The following is a 23,783-nucleotide window of genomic DNA, read 5'->3' on the forward strand; positions in this document are numbered from 1 at the left end:
GAAAATGAAACGAAATGAAATTTATTATAAAGAACACGATAAAACTAAATACGACATACAAAAACACATTTAAATTACTGTTAAAGTTAACCATAGTTCTACAGTATACAATTTATTTAGTACCAAATAAGATCGGAAATTTAATATTTTCTTTTTTTAAAGAAAATAAGCCATCTGTTTCTTTCAACAAAACTGCAATTTTATTATTTAGTACCAAATAAGATCGTAAGCAACACACTTATATCACAGCAGAGGAATTAAACCACAATATATTATCTTGAACTTTAAATTAAAAATACTAATACATATTCACTTAAGAGTTCTGTATCTGATTTTATTCGAAGTATAATTTTCAAATAATACTATTAACAAATATGACGCTCAGTTTTTCATAAATAGTTAAATCAAGTTTAAAGTAATTACAGTTATCTTAAAGTAATAACAGTTATCCAGATATCTGTTAAAATGTTATGCATAAATCATGCAACTAAAGGAAAACCACGTAGTTGTATACTACATAAACCTTACATTAGTAAAATGCCCTTCAATTTTATAGACAAACGAGGTTTTCTCCTCTGTACTTTCTTCACACAACAGAGGCCCTACAGTTTAAGGTAGGATCCAAAACAACCGTATGCTTCCAGCAGGGAGAAATTTCGGACTACTACACGGAATCCCCAAAAATCATTTAGAATTCAGTGTTATCTTGTTAAAATTAAAATCTGTTCCTTTCAAGTTCAGAAATGGTTATCAAATTCGGGCAGGATTATGGTCACTGAACAATAGAAAACAATTTTTAAACATTCTTCCTTCTCTTCTTAATGCGGTATAACGTTTCCAAATTAAGCACTACAATCAATCGTTAGGTAGGCATTGCTAATCTGCCTCTACAAAACTTTCAATAACAAGTAATACATTTCATCTTATTTTTTCTTTCTTCTAGCTTGTGACTCCCTTAAAAGCCAGCCTTCAACCTTAAACCGGATATGAAAGGAAATCATTTTTGTGTCTGACTATACAATTCTGTACTTTCGTATAAATACAGCTTTTCTGAAGATAAGCATTAAAATTTACAACTATTCCTGAACTTGATTGTAAATGGTAACAAATTCACATAAATATGATATCTATATTATATTGTACAACAATTTATCCTAATATATCTTGCTATTATGGATTCCAATAATTTTGTAATTAGTTACTACACCTTATCCTGACTACCGTACGCAAATGTCCCCGGAACTCAAAAATAACTAACAGTAATATCAAAAATGTTTCTTGCTATGTAATGCTGAAGATTATATACTTTTGTACATTATACAAAAAAAAAGTTCAGAGCACATTAAATATGTTTTTCATGATGGCAGAGATATGCATTTTAAATAAAACAAAGAAACAAATGAACTATTCTGAGATTAAGTCTTTTAAGAAACAGCTGAAAGAAAACAAAAAGCAATAAATTTACTAGTCACTCAAAACCTAGCGACAGCAATCGAAGTTAACATTAGCAGTACAAACACTGATATACTCCAAAATCTATTAATGGTTTCACTATAGTTTTTGTAATCGAGTTCACTTTTCTTTCTTCACTTTGAATATATTCCCTATATAACTGGAAAACAGACTGACTCTTGTAATAATAGTAATATTCAAATATTGGGAAAATATTCTTAACCATATGAAAAAGTACAAGATGATCACACACACATACAGATATTACGAAAGAAAAAAAAATTGAGAGAAAGTATTTCAGAATACGACACATCTGAATTTACATCAACACATTCACGCTCCAAAACAATCCACAATACCAGCGTATGTTTGAGAGTTAAAGAAAAACATATTATTATGTGGGGCATCTTTTCCTGATACTGCTTTTATGATCTCTTGGGCCAAAATACCACCAACTACAGCACACACTGGACTTACTTCACCCACAGTGGTTCTGAGAAGAGTATCGTCCACTTTCTGACCAGGAACTCCCATTTCTTCCAACATCGAATCCCTGAGCTTCTTCAATTCAGAGATGTCATCTTCTCTCGTTTTCGGATCAGGATTTCGGTCGAATTTGTTCCGAAATGCCAAGAGAATTTTAGTTAAAAAATAAGATCCCTCCATTTTAGCCAAACGCTTTGAATATCCAGGCCTTTTCCAATCAACTTCCAACGCTGCTTTTAATGGGACGAAGGAAGACACTTTCTTTTGATTTTCAACTTTCGCCTTCTTTGCAGCCGGTGAAGAATCAGAGTTCTCTGAAGGTTTCGGAGGTTCTGGAATTTTTTCCTCATATTCATGATCCTGTAAATCTGCGAACATGAAACCAAAAAATCCGAAAACATCTCCTGCATAAAATTTGATGTTCAATTTGCGACAAATTTCATCGATTCGAATTAATTCTTCAGTTTTACACCCTGTTACACAAACAACATCAAAATTCCGAAAATAGTCTTCGGATTTCTGCGAAATATTTTCTATGTCAGCCGTTATTTCAACCATCGGGTTCAGCTGTTGAGCACGTGATAAAGACGCTTCTGCTCGATTCTTTCCTACGCTTTCACGTGGCGCCAAAAATTGTGAGCACGTATCTTCATCAGTCAAAGTGGCATCATCCAGCAATGTTACTGATTTTACACCAGCGAGCACAATGTTTTTGCACACCTCGGTTCCTAACCCTTTCATTCCAACGATAAGAATTCTTGATCTGCGAAGCCGTTTTTGTGAATCCAAACCCCACAGTCTTATCTGACGATCATACAATGCAGCCTCATCTTCTGTCAAAAGTGTAGTAGTAGTACCAGCCATGTTGTTTTCTGAAAAAGACAAAAACTTCTATTAATGGAAAATGTACGACGAACGAGCGCAGTAATTCATACGTATAAATTACGGTACCATAAGAGAATGTAATGTTTTGAAAACAGTGTTTGTTTGAAAATGTTAAGAAAAATATTTCGAAGTAATGGCAACTTTCTATTTACAAGCGATACAGAAAGGATAATAACTCTATTAAAACTTTTACTGTCCCTTAATATTGTCTCTAGTTTTTGTACAACCTGTTCTGAGATGCAAAAATCGTAGTATATCTGTAGCAGTTTCTGTTTTACTGACGATTTCAATGAGAATTTCAGGAACGTTTTCAAAAGCGCCAGTTCGCAACGAAAAAATTAAACAGGAAGTGTCCCCTTCGTCTTGAATATTACAGGCATAAGGCTTTAACTTCGAAGAGTATTGAAAAACTTCCCGGTCCGCTCGAGCAAACAAATTAGCCAAAGGTTGAACTACTTGCTATAGAGTACTGACCTCCTGAATCATGGAAGGATTAAGCAGAAATGTCGTAACAACTGCCTCCGAATATGTTTCAAAAATGAAGAGTAATTCTGAAGAGGGCACATTTCATCTGTAACATGTGGTTGTACAATTTTAGATCACAACGTTATTCTTCTCGTCCCGGCGAGTGCGAGTGGGTTGAAAAGACGACTCCATTTGTTAGGTAGGTTAGAAAAATTGATCTAATGTGTGATACAAGTGAAAATTTCTATTTCCGTTTCATGGCGTACATACAGCAGTGTTGCAAGAATTAACGCTGCAAACCTCGTATTTCTCGAAGGTTACAATGTAATCTCACAGTTAAAGAAATAGCTTTCGGTGAGCACAATTCCAAATTCAAATTTGCTGGGATCAAAATGCTTTGGATCTCCAGTGTTTTGGATTCCGTTTTAAATAGCAGTTCCATCCTCCATAACTTGTCTGGTGCAAAAGGGTGTAAGAAAAGTGTAACAATTACAAATCACTATATTAATACAAAAGCAGACGTATTTAATCTAATTTATTTTTAGCTTCCTGCCCTTCTGCCATTACCCTGTCAGAAAAACTGGAATAAGTTATATGAGAAATCTAGACAAGAACATTTTACCTGTAAACACAAAATCTTAAATAATGTATATAGAAACAACAAATGAATAAATGGACGGAGGGAACAATGAATTTTTTCTCACACCATATCCTCTATAATCCAATGAAATTCAAAGAGTGAAAAATGTACGTCTGGACCAGGAATCAAACCTGGGTCTTCGGATTACCGTGGCTGTTCGCTAACTTATCCTACGTCCTGCGCTACTGATTCCACTTCCTGGCCATATGGATGACCACAGACCTTAAAAGTGAAAATATGTGGCTGGTCAGGATACGGAAAATGTATTAGTAGTTGTTCGCGCACCGGCACACTAAGCCGCAAACACGGGTTCGATTTCAGACCCACTTGTACCCTTTACACGGTCTCACTAAATCTTATGTTTACATAAATAATAGATTCAAACGATGATGACAATTTATCGCTGAAGCTGCCTGCAATTGGTTTTCACTCGGATGGTTTAGGTGCGTTTTGGATTATTATTATTAAAACGTGATAATGATTATGTAATAGATTAATGACGGACAGGACTGCTATTTCTTTATAATTTATCTCTACAATATATAATAAGGCCTCATTGTGATAATGACCAGACATCTCCATGTAGTACTCTATCTTCTTTTCGTTGCATCAGCAAACTGTCGAAGACTCGAAAATTAAGTTATTTCTATTTGATGTCCTCAATAAATGTGTAGTGGATACTACTATGTAAGTATGGAAAACCAAAGAAAAGTTTGGCCGCAAAACAACGGGCACTCGAAACTCTTCATCTCCACAAAGTCAGTTACTCTACTAATTGAGCTACCCGCACACCAAGTTCTTCTGTGCTTCGAAACTGTTAATAACAAGGTTTGCTCAATGGGGCATGCCCCATTTCTTAAAAAAAAAAATTGAAAACCCACCTGTGTTTTTGAGCCTTTTTTATTAATACAGAGGTTGTTCAGTCTACATTTGGCCAATTTCGACTTATCTAAAAATTTAGAAGAATCCATGGCGCCAGGTCCGTAAGTGCTCGATCTGTATCCCCTGGTTCCTAACAATAGCCCGACAGCGTAATTTCCACTGTAATAGGGTTCTCTGAAGAACTGGGAAGGGAATCTCGTCCCATTCCCTTTGCACAGCTTTCCAAAGTCCTTCCACAGTTGTCACATGCCGTTTTCCCAACGCCCGCTTCAGCAATCCAAATCCACAATAGTCCATAGAACTTGCATCTGAAGATTTAACAGGCACCTCATTGAAAGGTATCACATGTATACCACTTGCCTCCTCCATCTCCTTGTAGAATGCGAGGGACGATCGTGAGATATGTGATGAGGCCTTGTTCATGTGAATGCGCACCAGATTGGCGTCATTTCAGTACATTATTGGAATCTCATGCTCGTAGATCGGCCGCATGATCTGCTCTTGAAAATACTGCGAATTTATTTTGCAGTTCTTCGCCACCCAACGAATCTTTAGTTTACCTCGGTAACAGTAGCCAGTAACGACCATGAACCCTTTTGGGAAGAATTCTTTACAGACACGGACCCACCTTCTGAAGTTCTTGGCACCTTTCTCTCGGTACATGATGGCTCTCGGTTTGCCGCAGTCGGAAAGGTAAATCCATGCTTCATCGAGCGTTACGACGTACATCCACCTTTGCTTAGCCAGATGCCGTTCGTACAGCTTCCGGGCGTTACACTTTCGTTCCTTTTGGTTGGCATCCGTGAGAAGATGGCCGCGAGTTTTCATGACGTTTTCCAGCTTGAGTTGACGGTGTAACGTCTGGCTCACAGTCCCCAAAGACACGTCAAGACGATTAGCCATACACCTTTGTGTTGGCGGATTTTCTTGCATTGCCATTTTGCGAAGTTTCCTTTGCATGGTGGAGGTGGCCTTGGTGCATTCCCGCTTCCTAGGCAACTTCGTTGGTGATCCAAATGGTAGAGCTTCGTTGCCCTTGTACTTTTTAATAACATTTTTTTATTCCACTTAATTTGAAGATGCAACCATTCTTCTTGCACTGTTTTCTAATGACAGAAATACTAAAGTGGGCGTCATAAAGAGCCGCAACATAGCCTCCCAAAACCGGCTTAGTTTGGGCGGTATTTTGGTCACGGAGCGGAAACCCATACACTTGGAAACAAATTTAACACAACACTCACAACAATGGTCTTGTTTTGTGCGTTATTGTCGTCCGTGCGGAAAAACAACTCCGTTCCCAGGAAGCTACTGCACAACACTGCAGGACGCCACGAGCCAGGTCGGGTGAGTCCATTCTGCCCGGGAGGGGAAAGGATCGAAATCGGCCAAACGTAGGCTGAACAACCTCTGTATCCTGCTCGAAAACCTACGCTGTATCACATTTTTTTTAAATAGTCTTATTGGGCGAATTTGACATTTTCACATATTTTTAACACTTATGTAACTATAAACATGGGTTTGGATCATGTGGTTCGGATTCCATGGTACGTCCACGTTCCATATAGCCTCACCATTGAACAGGACGCTACATCCTAATCAATCATAATGTGGATAAAATAACAAGAACTGCTTATTACTGATATCAGTGGTGAACAGCTACAAAGTTACATTAAATAAGGTGTTTTTAATTACATGACAAGTGAGTTTCGTTTCAGAGTGTGGAACTACAGTAACTTCCAAATTAAGGGAATTCAATACTCAAACTTCAAGTACTACTATTGTAACTACTGGTTGCAATAGATTAATGAGATCAAAGACAGAAACAGTTTAAAGGCTGAATCCGGAAATCGGTAATCTGAACGAATTCTGGATCGAATAGATGGTTAAGGAAGGAGATAGAACCTACTCTAGGGAAGCTGAATCCATTAAAAAAAACTGCATCTCGATATCTCTTACCGTTTTCTGCTCGATATCTCTTACCGAATCCGGAAATCAGTATTGAAACCAGAAGTAGTAGTAAATTTCAATCACCTCTGGTTTTGGTAATGTGTTGCGGGTTGTGATGATTCTTTTTTGAGACCCTGAATTGTTTGCAAAATACTACTTGGTGTTGTCTCTACCATTTTTGTTCTATGGCGATTAAGTGTTAAAATCGGAAATGACTAACTTCAACCACTTTCCGTTTGAATAGATACTTAGTGAAGAAGGTGGAACTTACTCTTGCAACAATGAACCCATTCCGGAAAACAGCACCTCGATAACTCTTAACAGTTTTTGCTCTGTGGAAATCAGCATTGAAACCGGACTAATATTAAATGTCAACTACTTCCGGTTTTAATCGAGTGTTCGGAATAGTCACGATACATTGCCTTGGGACAGTGAATCGTTTGCAGATTACCTGGCTATCTGTTACCATTTTCGTTCTATGGCGATAAATGTTGAAAACGGAAATTACTAATTTGAACCATTTCCAGTTCGAATAGAGAGTTCATGGAGCAGATGCAACCTACTCTTGGGACGCTCAATGTATTGCAAATTGCTTCCCGATGTTTCATACCGTTTTTGCTCTGATACCTGTCGACAGACGGAGGGACAAACCCATTCTATAAGACTTCAAACACTTATGCATAACGTAGTTTGGGCGTCTAAAAAATTTGATTTTTGCTGGTGCAATACAGTGTAAAATAGCCTTTCAACTTACAAGACGATCACAATTTCACCGTTAAATGTACGATTTTATTTATTTTACATTTTTAAATTATTTTGTTTTTTTAGGTGTGAGCTCAAATAAGTTTTCTGCACAATTGACCACCATTCGGAGAAGGTAACTAGGAGATTCATATGTAAGACCCGTCATAATTTATTAATAAGGTACTACGAACTCTACTCGGGCTTAGGATTAGTGTTAAGGTATACTATAACGTTTAATAAATACTAATTCTACGCCCATCGTGAGATTCTGATTATACTAAAAGAATGAAGATCGTTTGAAATAATTAAAGAACAAATGATTGGTATGGATTAGGTTTATATGAAATAACATATGCAATTTTACATTATAAACAATTACTGTTAGGAGATAACTCAGTGCTAAGCAGTTAAAGTACGCGCCTTTGGCGTGGGAGAACCTGGGTGCGATTCCCGGCGAGAGCTCATGTGGTTCGGATTTCACGTTAAGCTATAGATTCACATCCCATATACCTCGCTGCTGGAAGGGACGATAAATGCAAATTCAAACCAACAATTACAGTAAAACAACACGCAATAATAAATTACGAGAACATCACGTATTAGAACATACATAGACTTTGATTGGACTACACTTATTATTTTGGCGAAGTGAACAAATGTGAACACACGATGAAAACGGACCCAAAATTCGAACTTAGTATCACGCAATTACGGTCTGACTATTTTCTTTATCGTCCCCTTTTTAGCACCTCCGATACCATATAAGATGTAGACCTAGTTCAAGGTGGAATTTCAAGGTTTTCCCATTGGAAATCGAACTTTGGTACGCGCTGGCCACTATACCAGCGGGGCAGGCTGTGTATAAATATCAAGCACAGGTTTTCATGTTGTATTATACATTTTCATATAAATACAGTCATGTACGTACTTGACAAATAAATTATTTGTATTAAAAGACACTGATTTCGGCTGCTTAATGAGAATCTGAAGCCTTCTGTTCCACAATACCTTGAGAACGAAGTAACTGGTAACAAGGTGTTCACTAGGATATCAATATACACCTGGCTGGTCATTCGTCCGGCGCCAGAATCAGTTCTCTTCGGTCAGCGGCTGCCAAGTAATCCTAGAAGTGTGGTGCAACCCAGATTGCCCTGTCTGCACTACATGTTGAGGTACATACCTTGTAACTTACAGAGGATGAATCTTCCTCATTGATCGCACAGGAATATCTTCTCATCACTCAATATAGTTAGATCTCAGTATGCCTGTGGGAGTTCAAGTTTCACTGTGCCCATCTAAGTCTCGCTTTGTGCGCTTATGTGAGAATGGTCTTCGTAGCAGGACAACAGTTCTCTGACAGGCTGCCTCTAGTCCTTGCCGTATGGGTTCGTGGGAACAACCGTATTCTACAGCTTTCTCCCGCAAGATAGATCTATGCGGTACTGGATTGTTCCTGCAACGTCTTCTACCAGCGATTCGTCCTGAGCTGCAATTATTGTCTTAAACATACTTGATCTGGGAGAAGCAGGGTTGGCAAAAAACATGGTTTTCAGTGAAAAAACAACAAAAAAAAACTATTTTTTTTTGTCTTGTTTTGTTTAAACTTTTTTTTTTTTTTTTTTTAGTATGGGTAGAAATAAGTTTATTTCGCATTGGTGTTATTATACAACAACCGGGTTATGCTGGAAAGGGCACATAAGCTTAAAGCGGAATCCAAACCGCTTCTCGGCTTACATCCGAAAGAAATTGTCCTCCATTTGAACTCCAAACCGGAACTAATTGGCCACAAAAGCGATATGTCTGCCGATTCACTCACGAAGGACTAAGGATAAAAATAGGCTGTACTGATCTTTACATACTTGTTAATATAATTGTCAAGAGTCATTTCAGAAAGACAAAAATATAAACAATTGCATAAGTGAAACCATTATACAGAATTACATAATGATATTGACGATGTAAAAATTATATCGTCAATAATAGCATTTCTACCTTACTTTAGAGTAAATATAAAAATGTCTGGCCTATGAAGAATCGTAACAATAACAAATTAGAAAAGGAAAGAACCCTTTCAGTGGATTCGAATTATGGTCCTTCAAATTCATAGTCGGTTACAATACGATTCTTCAGATTCACAGTCGGCTATCTTACCATTAGACCACGACCACTTCGCCCTGAATATGTTGTCATTGATATAATCGAATTCTGAATCCGCACTTCGATTCGTCTATGATAGTTTTTCCTTTGTTTCATAGATTAATTCGTGTTCGTGTTATGTTCTTGTCATTTATCTACATTAGGCATCATTTGTATTTACAAACTTCTGCCGTCCTCCGTGATGTATTAAAGCCTTTGCCTTTCTCCCTATAACTATAGCTTTGTCAATTTAATTCTCATTCTCTACACAAGATGTACATTTATTTGTTTAACAGTACTGTATATGAAAAAGTTTCACATTTTCGCACCAATGGATAAATATTGATGCATACTGTACATATACACAGGAATTCACCCACAGGAAATCAATTTTCTGCAAATGAATATTGATTTTCTTCATTTTGCACATTTTTTATTTTACAATTATGGTAATTTATTTCGTTAATACACAAAAACGTTACAAATTCCAGTATTGGTCATGATTTCAAAAATATCTACATATAACATGATTACATTTGCTTCAAGTCTCAAGTCTTTATCATTTTTAGATCAAAAGATATACGCAACAAACTTTGGTTGCGCGACTCCATGGGCACACTGTATTTTATGTAGTCGATTCAGCGTCCCAAGGTTAGGCTCTCTCTGCTCCGTTAACCTTCTATTCAAACCAGAAGTGGTTGATATTAGCCATTTCCGGTTTCAACATTTACTGCCACAGAAGAAAAACGACAACAGACAACAAGGACTTTTATTTTCTTTTTAAAACAAGTTAGTGTCTCAAGACAACATAACTATCCACAACACACTACCGAAACCAAAGGGGTTCATGTTTACCATTGCTTCCGGTTTCAAAGTTTATGGCCACAGAATGAAACGGTAACATAACGGAAATTTTTTTTTTCCCTCTTGAAAGATTTAGCATTTCGACACAACATAGCATGACAATCCACACCATACTACTAAAATCGTAAATAGTTTAAAATTGGGTTGCCATATTTCAAAAATGAAAAGAAGTGTAATATGCTAATTTACTTTCTTCCGTTAGATAGATTGTTCAAGTATTATTTAGTATTATTTTTAGTAAGTTTCGTAGACCTTCTCCTCCCTAGTTAAGCAAACGTAAGCACACAATTTACTCCCTCCCGCACGGTATTATTAATTTCTCAGGATCTACTATGTTTCGTGGCTTTCAGTCTATTTTAGCTCATTCAAGATAATGATGTTTCCTTTCACATGCTTTTAACGGTTAATTCATTGGCAATATGTTCTGGGACGTTTGTTATTTTCAAAGAACTTCTTTCGTTGAATTTTTACTTTATTTCTGTTATTTTTTTTTTTTTTTTTTTAACCAGGGTTGGCTGGTTTAAACCAGCTGGTTTTTTTCAAAGAAACCAACTGGTTTAAACCAAAAAACGAAAAATGTTCGTGAAAGTGTAAGTGTTCGTAACATCTTGATGAACACACATTTGTAGGTTATCACGTTTCACTCCCGTATATTATTCGTATTATATTCAGACCGAAATTCCGCATTAATTACTTAAAAAGATTATACTACAAGAGCAACTTTTTTAAAAATAAGTTTATGAATGTTTCTTTTGTGATTTTTTATAGTTTGTTATTATTGTTATGCAATTGCAAAGAAAAATTCTAAATATTGTTTCATTTTAATAATGTTTACTATTGATAAAATACATCAAAATGCCATATTTTTTGGCGAGGGAAGATCATACAAACCCCACGAGAGGTATTTATTGAAATCAGAAGTATCTTTGGTATCCATTTATGTATAAATGGGTCATAGCCAAAGTGAACTCAAATAATTCGTATCTCGATTCACTTTTCTTACTGATATGCAACTTAAGTCCTTGTATTCCTTTAACTTGGACTAATAAAAGTCGTAGTGAACTAACTTGGACTAAATTAGTTGTTCTCTACTCTGTAGTATTTTGAAATTGTCCATATGTAATTCTGTATAATGGTTTCACTAGTGCAACTGTTTACCTTTCTGTTCTTCTGAAACGACTCCTGAAAATTATATTAACAAATATGTAATGATCAGTACAACGCATTGTTATCAGGAGTCCTTCGTGAATGAATCGGCAGACGTATCGCATTCGTGGCCAATTAGTTCCGGTTAGGAGTTCAATTAGAGGAAAATTTCTCTCAGATGTAAGCAGAGAAGCGGTTTGGATTCCGCTTTCAGTTTATGTGACCCCTTCCAGCATAACCCGGTTGTTGCATAATAACACCAAGGTGAAACAAACTTATTTCTTGCATAAAACATAGAGCAAATTATTATTATAAATAAAAAAACTAGTTTAAACAAAAAAACCGGGTTAAAACGAAAAAAAATCGTATTCGTGTTTTTCAATAAAAATCATGGTTTTTGCCAACCCTGTTTTTTTTACAAACTAACAACTCAATAGCTCTCATGTATGCTTACGTCAGCATGACCTTTTTTTTTTTTTTTTTTTTTTTTTTTACTTTTGAATTGTCACTCTCAGAAGTTGAAGAGAATAATTATATATCTAATCCTGTGAATAAAGCAAACTATAATATTAACTTCCTTTTTTTTTTCTTCGCTGAAATCCGAGACATTTAAGCGTCTCGAGAAATATTTTCGGGACGCAGATCTCGATTCCGTGGCAGTCCCGGATTTTCCGAGACAAATGGCAACCCTAGTTTAAGATTTACTATTATATCCGGTTTCAACACTGATTTCCGAAGAGAAAGAACGGTAAATGCTATCAACATGCGGTTTCCTGCAATCGATTCAGTGTTCCAAAAATTGATCCTATATCCTCCCTTAGCAGTTATTCAAATCGGAAGTGGTTGAAATAAACTTTTTTTTTTTTTGATTCAATCTTTATCGGCACAGAACTAAGAAGGTAAGGCACAACGAGTAAAGACTTTTTCGTAAGGATTCAGCGTCAGAGGAACAGGCTCTATCTTTGATCTTATTACTCTATTGTACACCTAAAACTTCTTGAAGTTTGAATATCGAATTCGCACCTTGAAAATCTTAGTTTTACACCGTGAAACGACACTTATTTGTTATTTAAAAAGAATCAGGCGTTTGTTGGATCTACCGTTGGACTACCTTGGGTTCACTCGTACCTGGAACCTAACTTCGATAATATTCACATGCACACCACTCGAAATAACTACTGAAAAATTATAACTCAATTCACCCATTTCCATCTTATTGTCTCTAAATGATTTGCGCTGGGCAACAAGAAAATATTTCACTTGGCATGGATAAAATTCAAGGAGGCCGTTACAAGTACTTGTTGAAAAATTAAAATGCTTTTACGATTTGCTTATTAAATACGGGATCTGGATATATGGCATAAAAACTAATAGAAAAACACAAACCAACCTATCCTAAGTGAGCACTAAAAGCACGAATGCTATTTAACCGAGTCAACGCAGGGCAGGCGAGAGCGAGTAAGTCCGAAGGAAACAGTCGCGTCAGCGAAGATGAACAGACGCGTAAGCGAATATATGGTATATACAAGTTGTTCTGGGAAATGATATGTTCAACAACACTTAAACCTACAATACAGATATATCACTTTGCATTTAATATTGTCGCCTGCAGAAATTTGTTAATCTTTTCGGTAACAGTTTAGAGATTGGAGTTAAAACTGGATACATATATATCAGTGATGTGCCGTAAATTATAATTTTACGTCTACGCGATTGTCTATTGTAATCTATACGTAATCTACATTACACCTTTTCCCGTGTAGACTATGTAGACAACCACTATCAAATGTAAGGAAGAATTTCGTTGCTCGTTTGTTGACATTTCCTCATTCAGTTATTTTGCTTCAGTGCAGCGAAAGATTAGGGAAACGACTAACATAAAAAGTAGAGGGAATTAGCTAATCTGTGTGTTTACTCTGCTCTGCACATACCACTTCCTAAGATTTTCCACTTCGAGCACTGCTTTTATAATGAAATTTACAAAACTAATTCTCACCTGTGGGCTTTCAGTCTTGAAGCTGCTGTATTTGCCAAATTTTTCTTGAATATTTTACAAAATGCATAACATTTTTCATTTTCCTTCATCAAGACGAAACTAAGTATTCGAAAGTTACTATTCGTTGGTCTAGGCATTTTATTTTGAACGCAATTTCGCAAGGTAACGACAAAAGAAAGCTCCTTTATTGTCCACGACGCCATATTAAATTACGTGTTGTTGACATATTCTACATAGTCTACGTTGTTTACTTTGTCTACGCATAGTTGACACGTAAACGTAAACTATCGTTTTTTACGCGTAGACGCACATCTCTGATATATATATAAAAGATGATTTACAGAAGTTTGAGTAAAACGTGATGAAAATTTTGACTAATTTTGCTCTAGAGCACTGAACTTGAACTTTATAGTGACTTATGTGGGAAAAGAAAGTGAATTATTCGTAATGAAGACAGAAAAAAAGTGTTATGCGGGTCTCTAACCCACTTTCACTTGCTAAAGCTCACTCGGCAATATTATATAAATTAAATATTGGTAAGGTAACGTAACGTAACCTAATTTAACGTATGGAACCATAAAACATCCGAATCTGAGTAGAATATCGCAAAAAAGTAGGTTAAAAAGCTGGCTCTCACAGGGTTTGAAAAAAAAAACGGGTATTTTTTAAAAACACCAACCCACCTGTGTCGATGTGTTTTTTTTTCGGGTTAAATTTTTTTTTTTCAAAATATTTCAATGTCTTTGGGGTAAAAATGTTAAAATATGATTTACATTTCAAGATTGTCATTGTCACAACTTGCAACAATTTTCTATTCACTGCTGTTGGATAGCCGAAAAAATCTACACAGCAAATTTAGAATGTCTTGTGCTTCTACCTTCAAAATTTCAACTTAAAAAGTCCGAAAACTGCACCCTGTAGCATGGATATCCGCTATTTTGAATAATGGCCACCATTTTAAAATTTTATGCCGCCAAAATATATACAGCTAATTTAATTTCTCGTGCTCCTACTTTGAAAATTTTAACTTGAAAGACCGAAAACTACCCTTTGTAGCGTGGATATCGCTATTTTGAAAAAAAAAAAAAAAAAAAAAAAAAAAAGGAAAGAAAAGAAAGAAAGAAACGGCACCACTTTGTAACTTTACGTTGGTATGCCGAAAAAATCTATACAGAAAATTTAGTGTGTTTCCAGCTTGTATCCTGAAATTTAAAAGACCAAAACTTGAACACTGTGTGGTACAGGCACACAAACAAACAAATGTAGATCGAGTCACCCCAGGAGCCTGTAACGTTCGCCAAATATGAATACCAAATAGCTATATTAATTTAAGACATAATTCATCAAATGTCTTATAGGAAATAAATATTATTCAACGTAAAATAAATGGTTTTATTGTTGAAGATCACTTTCGATTGTTTGTGCGTTCAATTACGGGAATTTCCCGAGCACTTGTTTTAAAACAGTTCTTTTCTGAAAATTAATTTAAAACAATTAACAAAGATAGGCCTATATTGAAGTAAATTTATTGAAGTTCATATTTTATTGAAGTAAATGTCATAAATGAAATTAAATATCTTCCAGCGTAAAATAAATAGTTTTATTGTTGAAGTATTCACTTACGATACCTAGCAGGTTCCATTGCGGGAATTTCCCGAACACTTCTTTCACGATAGGTTTTCCTTGAAAATGCAGCTTGCTTTACTGTACATCGAAACTTCCATTAATACTGAAGTTTGAATTCAGCACTTAAAATAGTAAGCGTTACGTAGTCTTGGGAGCTCCGAGCATTAATCTTCTTAATTTTGACACGAATTTTTACGTTACTGCTGGTGTTGATTCTACAGAATGCTTATTTGAAGGTAGCAACAAATGACTGAACTGTTGTTGAAAAACCAAATTTTACTGAAACCTTTCTTACCGTGAAAGATACGAAATACTACTAATAGTTTTACTAATGTATTTACATATTTACTGTTAGTACCGGCACCTATGATCTTAAACCTGTCAACGTATGAGGGATAACGGCGGCGCTGAGCAAGGAAGCACACTGTTCACGGAAAGTATTTTCTAAAATACAAAATTGGTTATTTTACTTCAAATAGGCTATCAGCATAACCCACTCATTAATTTGTTCTACAATTATCTCAATCTGAGTTTTTTAAATTCATTCATTCAGTGCATTCAGAACTTTATAAAGGTCTTATGTTGAATGTTGTTGATTACCTTAACATAAAAGCATATAATTCGCCCAAAGAAAGTTGACTGATTGATTGATTTTGAGTTTTACGTCCCGTTCAGCAGCGAGGCTATATGAGACGTGGACCTACTGATTAACGTGGAATCCGAACCACATGAGCTCCCGCCGGGAATCGACCAAAGAAAGTTCAAAATCTGATAAAAATAACTTCCAATGTGATCACCTTAGTTGTATCAATAATATACTAACAGAAAGGTCAAAAACCCAAGTGTTTTTTTTTTTTTTTTTTTTCTTTCTTCAGGTGGGTCCAACTCTGGGCTCCCATCGCCAATCAAAGACCGGTTCTTCATGCAAACTATGAATTTTATCCATAAATCTTCCAAAATGTGGTGTCCCAAAAGTTAACTATCACCAACATTCAACCAAAACCACGCTAACTACACATGTACAACCATTAAAGGCTGCAGTTTAAAAATTACGGGATCAACTACAGATACCCTACATATATATCGGTATTGGTACTGGTGTAGTTTTGGCGAAACACATTTTGGAAGATTTACAGGTAAAACTGAATACTCGTACGAAAAGACATATTTATACGGAAAACATTTCCGCAGGTGGCACAATTTTATAAAAAGTAATACAACTGAATTTAGGTTTACATGTACAGGATTACTAATATAAAATCAATACAAGTATTTTACGATGGATAAAATAAGTGAGTGTAAGTATGAGACAGGGTGGAAAAAAATTGATGATTTTTTTCAAAAAAATCATTTTTGTTGATTTTTTTTTATTTAAATCAAATCTTTTTCTTCGTATAAGTCGCGAACTGAAGAAAAAACATTAGGAAATAGTATTAAATGTTAATTATGTCATTTAAGTGAAAGTATTGGGTTTTAATTTTGAATTAATTCCCAATCGTTAACCTATTTCAATCCCAAACAATGTTTCTTAAGCATTAAGTAAAAAGTACAGCAATGTTTATCAACATGACACTTTCCTTTTCACGAAAGTTACTGATATTTGTCAGGGGCATATTTTTAAACAATTGGAACTAGCTAGCGGCACGAAATACATATAAAGTACATAAATTTCGCCTAAAATTAACTAACTCACTCTATGACCTATGGAACCCGGAGGTTCAATGCCATGTTCACAAAAGCTCTCCTGACTTCTATCCTTAGTCAACTGAATCCAGTTTCTATTTTGTATTCTTATTTCTGCGAGATCCATCTTAATATTGTCCTCTCATCTGCGCCTAGGTCTTCCTAATGGTCGTTTACCGATTTGACTTCCAGTTAAAACTTTGAAAGCGTTCCTACTTTTTTCCATTCTAGCTACATGTCCTGCCCACCTGAGCTTCCAAGATTTGATGACCCTAAAAATGTTTGGTGAATAGTGTAAATTATGCTGTTCCCCATCATGAAGTTTTCGCCATTCCTCATTTCCGTTCCTTTTGGTTCCGAATATTCGTTTCAGGATTTTATTCTCAAATACTTTCAGTCTGCGTTTTTCCCTCAGCGTAAGCGATCATGTTTCACAATCATACAGCACAAAAGGCATAATTATCGTTTTATATATTTTAAGCTTCAAATTCCTCGACAGAATTCGCGACGACAAGAGATTTTGAACTGAATAATAACACGAATTCCTGCAGGAATTTTCTGCAGAAATTCCAAAATAAAAAAATTCAAGATGATCAGTTCCAGAAGAACAAACATTTGTGATTGTTAAAAATATGCTTTATGTGACGTGAAAAACAGTTCAAATGCGAGTTGTCCGTGCAATTAAGACATCTATACATAGCAGGCACATTTTTATACTTTTCTGTTAGCTATTTTATTTCCTCTGACATTTTTTCCTGCACAGGCGCGGCAAATTTTCTGCGATCACATCGCAGATCGCGGCATGTTCTGCAATGGGGTCAAGTATCCACTTTATCAAAAGTATTATTCGATATTTTAACGCATCCAAAATTTGTCGTATTGCGATCCCGAGGAACTTCTATGTATTTAGTACATAAATTTCGCCCAAAATTTTAAAATTATTTATTATTTTTTTTTTTTTTTTTGTTTCGGAGAGGGGATCGGATCCCTCTAAATACGCCCCTATTATCTGGAAACAAACAAATACACGTGGACACAAAAGAGTTTTCATCTTAAATGTCCATGGTGATTTCCCCGTTGGAATAAAAATTTTAAAACCCTGTGTTACAAAGAGAAGAAAGCAGGGTTCACCCGTAACCCGTTCAAACGGGATTTTCCCTGATCGTTCCCTATATGATACTCGTTTTCATACTGTGCTTACATATATTTGAGTCTCATTGTATTATGATTATTATCTTCCATAATCAAAATAACAGAAGAGAAACGGGATTTTACTTACTTTCACTTTAAATTAATTCATTTCGGAATTTGATTTAAATCAACGATTTTTATTTAAAAAATCAAGTGATTTAAATCTTGATTTAAATCAATCCACCCTGGTATGAGATTACTCTATAAGATGGTAATTTCCATCGGCGGTGTATTTCTGCATAGTGTAGAGAAGCTATATTTTATCTTTACAAGTGGAGCGTTACTAGTATGAAACCATGACAAGTACTATTGAAAATCGTATCTTTGCTCATAACCCACTTCTTTTCACTACTCTCGCTTACGCATATACCCACCATCACTGACGCGCCCGCACCAGCTTCGCCCTGCCCTGACTGGGTTAGACAGAATTCGTGCTTTTTCGTGGCCACCTAGCACAGGCTGTTTTGTGTTTTTACATTAGTGTTTACGGCATACATCCGGAAGTTGTTTTTATAACCAAATCGAAAAACAATCGTAATTTTTCAACAATTACTTCCGGTGACTCCTTTCAAATTTATCTATGGCAAGTGACATATTTTCATCTCGCCCAATGCAAATCTTTTAGGAGACAATAAGAAGGAAATGTGCAGTGTTACTGTATGGATCCATAGTATAAACAGTAACAGTACTAGTAGTATGAGTAGTAATAGTAGTAGTAGGAACGCCTAAGAAGCCCCGCAGCGGGTCGTTGGGTTCTGTTGTCGACACAAGATGGGCAACTTTAAGGCTTCTCCAAATTTCTCCGTACATTATACAATCTATGGATCGGTATAGTAAAACTGCACCGAAGGAAACTAGCGAATTATGTTTCATTTTGAGTGGTGCGCCAAAAGTAAACCTGCACGAGAACCTACCCTTACATTTTAAAAATCCCACTTTGCATTCTTCCATGCTGTTCAACTTAAGGATAGTATAAGTGTTTAATGCGTAAGCATAAATTACCAGAATTATGTGAAGTTGTTAGGCATATATTTAGGGGTAATAGTTAAGAACAGCTACTTCTCATCTCCCGTGCACGAGGATACATCTTACTGTTGCACTACCTAAACACCCTAAGTACAAGGGCAAGAACTCTGTCTATTACCTACTTTTTAACATCCTAGATAGTCATTGAATAATTCCTGAAAGTATGACGTTTCTCGTCCTTCCCTAAATGGGAAGTACGGCTCCTTAACTATAACCTATTTAGGTACGAAATTAATTTGGGCAGTACACACTCAGAAACTATGCAAAAAAAATAAATAAATAAATAAAAAAAAATAAAAATAAAAAAAATAAATAAATAAATAAAATAAAAAAAACATGACTATGTGTGTGGGGGGGGGGATTTAACGCATATCGCATGTCTTATGCACATAAATACTTCTTACTGTTGCACTACGTAGAAAATTTATGGTATTTCATGTAGAAGTGGTAATAGAACACAGAAGAAACGCAGATCAGGGGATTCTCATGTATACTATTACCCAAAGATAATTTAGAAACGCCGTCTGCCAGATTATGCACGACGCAGCAAAACTTTAAATATAATGTAATAAAACTGTTCAACTTGTTACCTTTACATGTACGTAATTTGGAAAACAAGCAGTTTGTCAAACACATTAGTAATACGTTAATAGATTATAGTATTACGGAATTTGAGGAATACATTTGTAATCAATAAAATGTAGCTGTTAAAAATTTGAGGGTGAAGTTCCGTAGACGACATACCTCATTGAAGGATTTAAAACATAGTACCAGAACTCAACTAAACCTGCCATTACCTAATCTACCACTACTATCGCTACTGTTACTATTGCTATTGCTACTACGGATCTTCGCCCAAATTTGAAAGATGTAATTCAATAGAAGGCTTAACCCGAATAATGGTACTAATGGGCTTTTTGTTTATTATGTGGTAGTGCCGTCAATGTAAATATGAAGTATAAATTGCAAATTGTGTTGCCTAAAAGTTAGTTTAACTATTAGTAATAGTTTCAATTAGTTAACTGTCAGTTAGTAATAGTCATAATTTCTTTTTTGTTACATTTCAATAATTTTTACAATTTAAATACTACTCTGGACGAAGTCTATTGCAACTATGTTGTCTAATGACTAATAAAGTATTCTATTCTATTCTATTCTCGTTCTTTTGCTGTGAAATAATGGCATAGGTGTCATCAGTAAAATTTATTAAACCTATACTCTCGATTAGCACATATTCTTTATTTCGCTCCTTCTAACATATTTAATACTGTTCTATTTAAAACAAAACTTACCTTGTAATATATTTAGAAAGTATTTTTTAACTATTACGATTGACAACCGGCATTAACCAAGTACGATACGAAAGCGTGCTCTTTTGCAGGGTTGGAAATTGGTTCATTACAGGGCTTCCAACCAATAAGCTGGCAATTATTGCGCATGATAATCAAAATTATCGTATTTTGTAGAGTATTATGGTGCGCTCAAAAATCAAGCGTTATATACAGTAATTAATATTGTCCCCTTTGTTCATTTGTCAATTGAAAAGCTACGGTACTTATTCTTGAGCCCTATTATTATTATTATTATTATTATTATTATTATTATTATTATTATTATGTTGTTGTTGTTGTTGTTGTTGTTGTGACAATAGCATGAAAGTCTTTTCCTTTTACGTATTGGTATAATAACATCTGAATGAAGTAAATCATCTCATGATGCACTAGACTACATTGTGCAGTAAAATTAGAATAACTAAAATACTCACTGATAAAAGTCGAGATATAGTTCAAATCACTTTATTCGAGGTTTAAATGCAAGGAAGATAATTATTATCTTTTAAATTTGCTATTTCTTTAGAGTGTTACACCGTCTTGTGAGGAAGAAGCACTAGATTCATCACATACAAGACTGATACATTATGAGGAAGGCAAAAGAAAAAACGCTAAAATGCATACAAAATTTTTGCGGCTTTACTGAAACGTTAACTTCGCATTAAATGTAAAACTTGTACAACTTATTGTTTTAAGCATTTTAGCGCTTCAAAGTCTTGTTACATGCACAAAATAACAGATAGTTGTTTTGGACAAACTAACCTCGTTCATTTAAGATTGTTCTTTTATTTAATATTTATTTATTAACAAAGTTTAAGGGACAGCAATTGAAGAGCCATTTTAAACTGGAACACTATCAATAACTAGGGAAGGAAAATTTGGAAACAAGTCGGCCAGGGCCTACATATTAAAAGACGCCACTCCAGCATTTACCTGATGAGACTGAGGAAACCATGGAAAACTTCACCAAGGATCTCCCGATTGCGAAGCCTACGCTCGCTCGGTGATACATGCAATATTTCAAGATCATTTCTGTTATTATATTTGGTGCTTCAATACCTCAGTCTGATTTCCGATGTGATTTTATGTGGTTCGGGTTCCGATTAAGTTCAGGGAGACAGAATTTTCGTGATAAATTACGAGATGAACGGGGCTCTTCCAGTAAAACAGCATTCTATTTTCTAGACGAGACAGGTCTTTCACTACACATTTAAAGACGGGATAGCCCCAAATCTTGCTCAGATTCAACATTACATCTCCGGGCATAAGTAAATATTTACTGAATTTAATGATGCAGTAGGTTCTTTATTTTTGTACGTTTACAACTTCTGTTGTAAAAATAGATATTATGTCCAGGGAGTATTCTGAATACTCTCAACACCCCTAACATTCTCCCAAATTTCCTTACACGTGTCCAAGGGCGCCCATCAGGGGGGAAAGGTGGGGCGCTTGCCCCCTAAAGGCCAACATACACTAGCGTATTTTCAGCGCGCATTTTCGGTCCGTAAAATAATGTCGTAAATTTCGGTCCGTAAGTTGGCCCATACACCTAGCGTAAAAATAGGCGCGTAAAAGAAAAAGAAAAAGAAGCGGTCATTTTTCGCTCTTCCTCTTGCCTGTTGTTTGAGCACATGGTCGTTTTCCAGTTTACTCAAGTTGCTTGAACAAGATGGATCTATCTGAGGCCATGGCTTTAAGTGCAGCTGCTATAAACATTGTGTTGTTAAGTAAAGAATAAAAAGAAAGCATAGAAGAAACAGACTGGGAGCCACGCCGAAGAGGATTAAAAATTCACATTTATCTATATTACGTCCAAGCAGCTCAATTCATTTGGCCTATTTTTGTTACAATCTTAGTTCATTGTACTTAGTGATCTGAGATCACTAAATATTTATATAAATCGTACTTCGAAGGAGGAGGACACAGGAGAGGCAAAAAGTTATATTCAATTTTTTACGATATAGATTGCAAACATTTAAATTTCTAAACAGACACAATGATGATTTAATACAATCTGAACGAGCTTGATGTGTGGTTTCCTCTTACCTTCCGAAATAAGCCTATTGTTTGGAACTGCAGTTTACAAAGAATAAGGGAGTGAAGGAGTGTAGCGATAGTTGAATAATTGATTGATTTTTTTATTATACAATGTGTTAGGCTGTTGGCTTTGGTCGTTAAAAAGTGGGCTACTGAATGATAAATTCAATTTAAAGAAAATATGATTAATTAATGGTTGCAGCTTTCGTTTTTTTTTCTTTCTTACAAAATTAACGAAGACTATAGTAATAACAAATAGAATAAATTATCCCCTCACGGGATACCAATTTTTACTACCTTATCCACAGCTCAAAAATAGGCCAGAAAGGAAAAACAAGACTTATACAACTACCTCCAGCCCCATTCTTTAGAAATAGTTTGATCCTTGTTACCTCGGCTTTTGTAAGTTGAAGGGATCCTCCCCGCTGCTTCCACCTACCTCTTTTATTTCAAAGTTTATCTTGCCATTTAGTTTTTATCTAGTTGTTAAAAATCATTTAAATATTTATTTATTGAAAGGTTGGGTGTTAGCGGACTTAGGTAATTTCATTACCGGAATTTTCGGCACCGGTAATTTTGTCACCAAAATATTAGCATGTAGGCTATTTCGTCACCGGAAATTTCGACATAGTAATTTCGTCACTTGTAATTTTGTCACCAAAATATTAGCGTGCAGGAAATTTTGTCATGGTCATTTTTTCACCTTTGTTGAACTAAGTAGAGACAAAGTAAACGACCGAAACAGCTGACTTTATCTTAATCAAAGTTGGAAAACTATTCAGTTGGTGTTCGACTCTGGAAAATCAAAGTTTCGGATACTCGAAGCAAGAACAAACAGCAGTAAAATAACACAATGTCAGTTTCAGCAAATGTTAAAGGCACAGGCAAAATGGGCCAGTAATGGATTTATATATCACTATTTACAAATATTAAGTTTTGGCAATATTAAAATTTCAGAACAGAAAATTAACAAACAAAATATAACTTGTATTAATGCAATAAATGGTTTACATGTTCACTTTCTACTATTCATAACATTATAGGAAACAACAAGCAATTTTTTTTTAAACATTTAGTTCCAGTGTTATACGTTAAGCACAAAGACTAGAGCCGTTTCTGAAAAATTTGAAACACTCTTCTAGTTTGCTGTTTGGGTGGTTGCCCCACAGCATCTTGAAGCACAGCTGAAACCGTTGCTTCAACTTGTTGAATTTCATGAATAAGCTTCCAAATAGTTGCGTGGGAC

General features: G+C 35.4%; 1 protein-coding gene across 1 annotated transcript; it reads right to left on the bottom strand.

The window, feature by feature from the left end:
• Window positions 1–1,351: 1,351 nt before the first annotated feature.
• Window positions 1,352–20,615, bottom strand: Aos1 (SUMO1 activating enzyme subunit 1). Its single transcript, XM_081765104.1, has 2 exons — window positions 20,462–20,615; window positions 1,352–2,810 (listed from the first exon to the last, which is right to left on the bottom strand). Exon 2 carries the CDS (start codon window positions 2,800–2,802, stop codon window positions 1,786–1,788), a length of 1,017 nt encoding a protein of 338 aa, XP_081621230.1. The 5' UTR covers window positions 2,803–2,810; window positions 20,462–20,615; the 3' UTR covers window positions 1,352–1,785.
• Between the last annotated feature and the right edge of the window lie 3,168 nt (window positions 20,616–23,783).

This window comes from Thermobia domestica, chromosome 7 (assembly GCF_964235325.1).
Source record: "Thermobia domestica chromosome 7, izTheDome1.hap1.1, whole genome shotgun sequence".
Taxonomy (NCBI): domain Eukaryota; kingdom Metazoa; phylum Arthropoda; class Insecta; order Zygentoma; family Lepismatidae; genus Thermobia; species Thermobia domestica.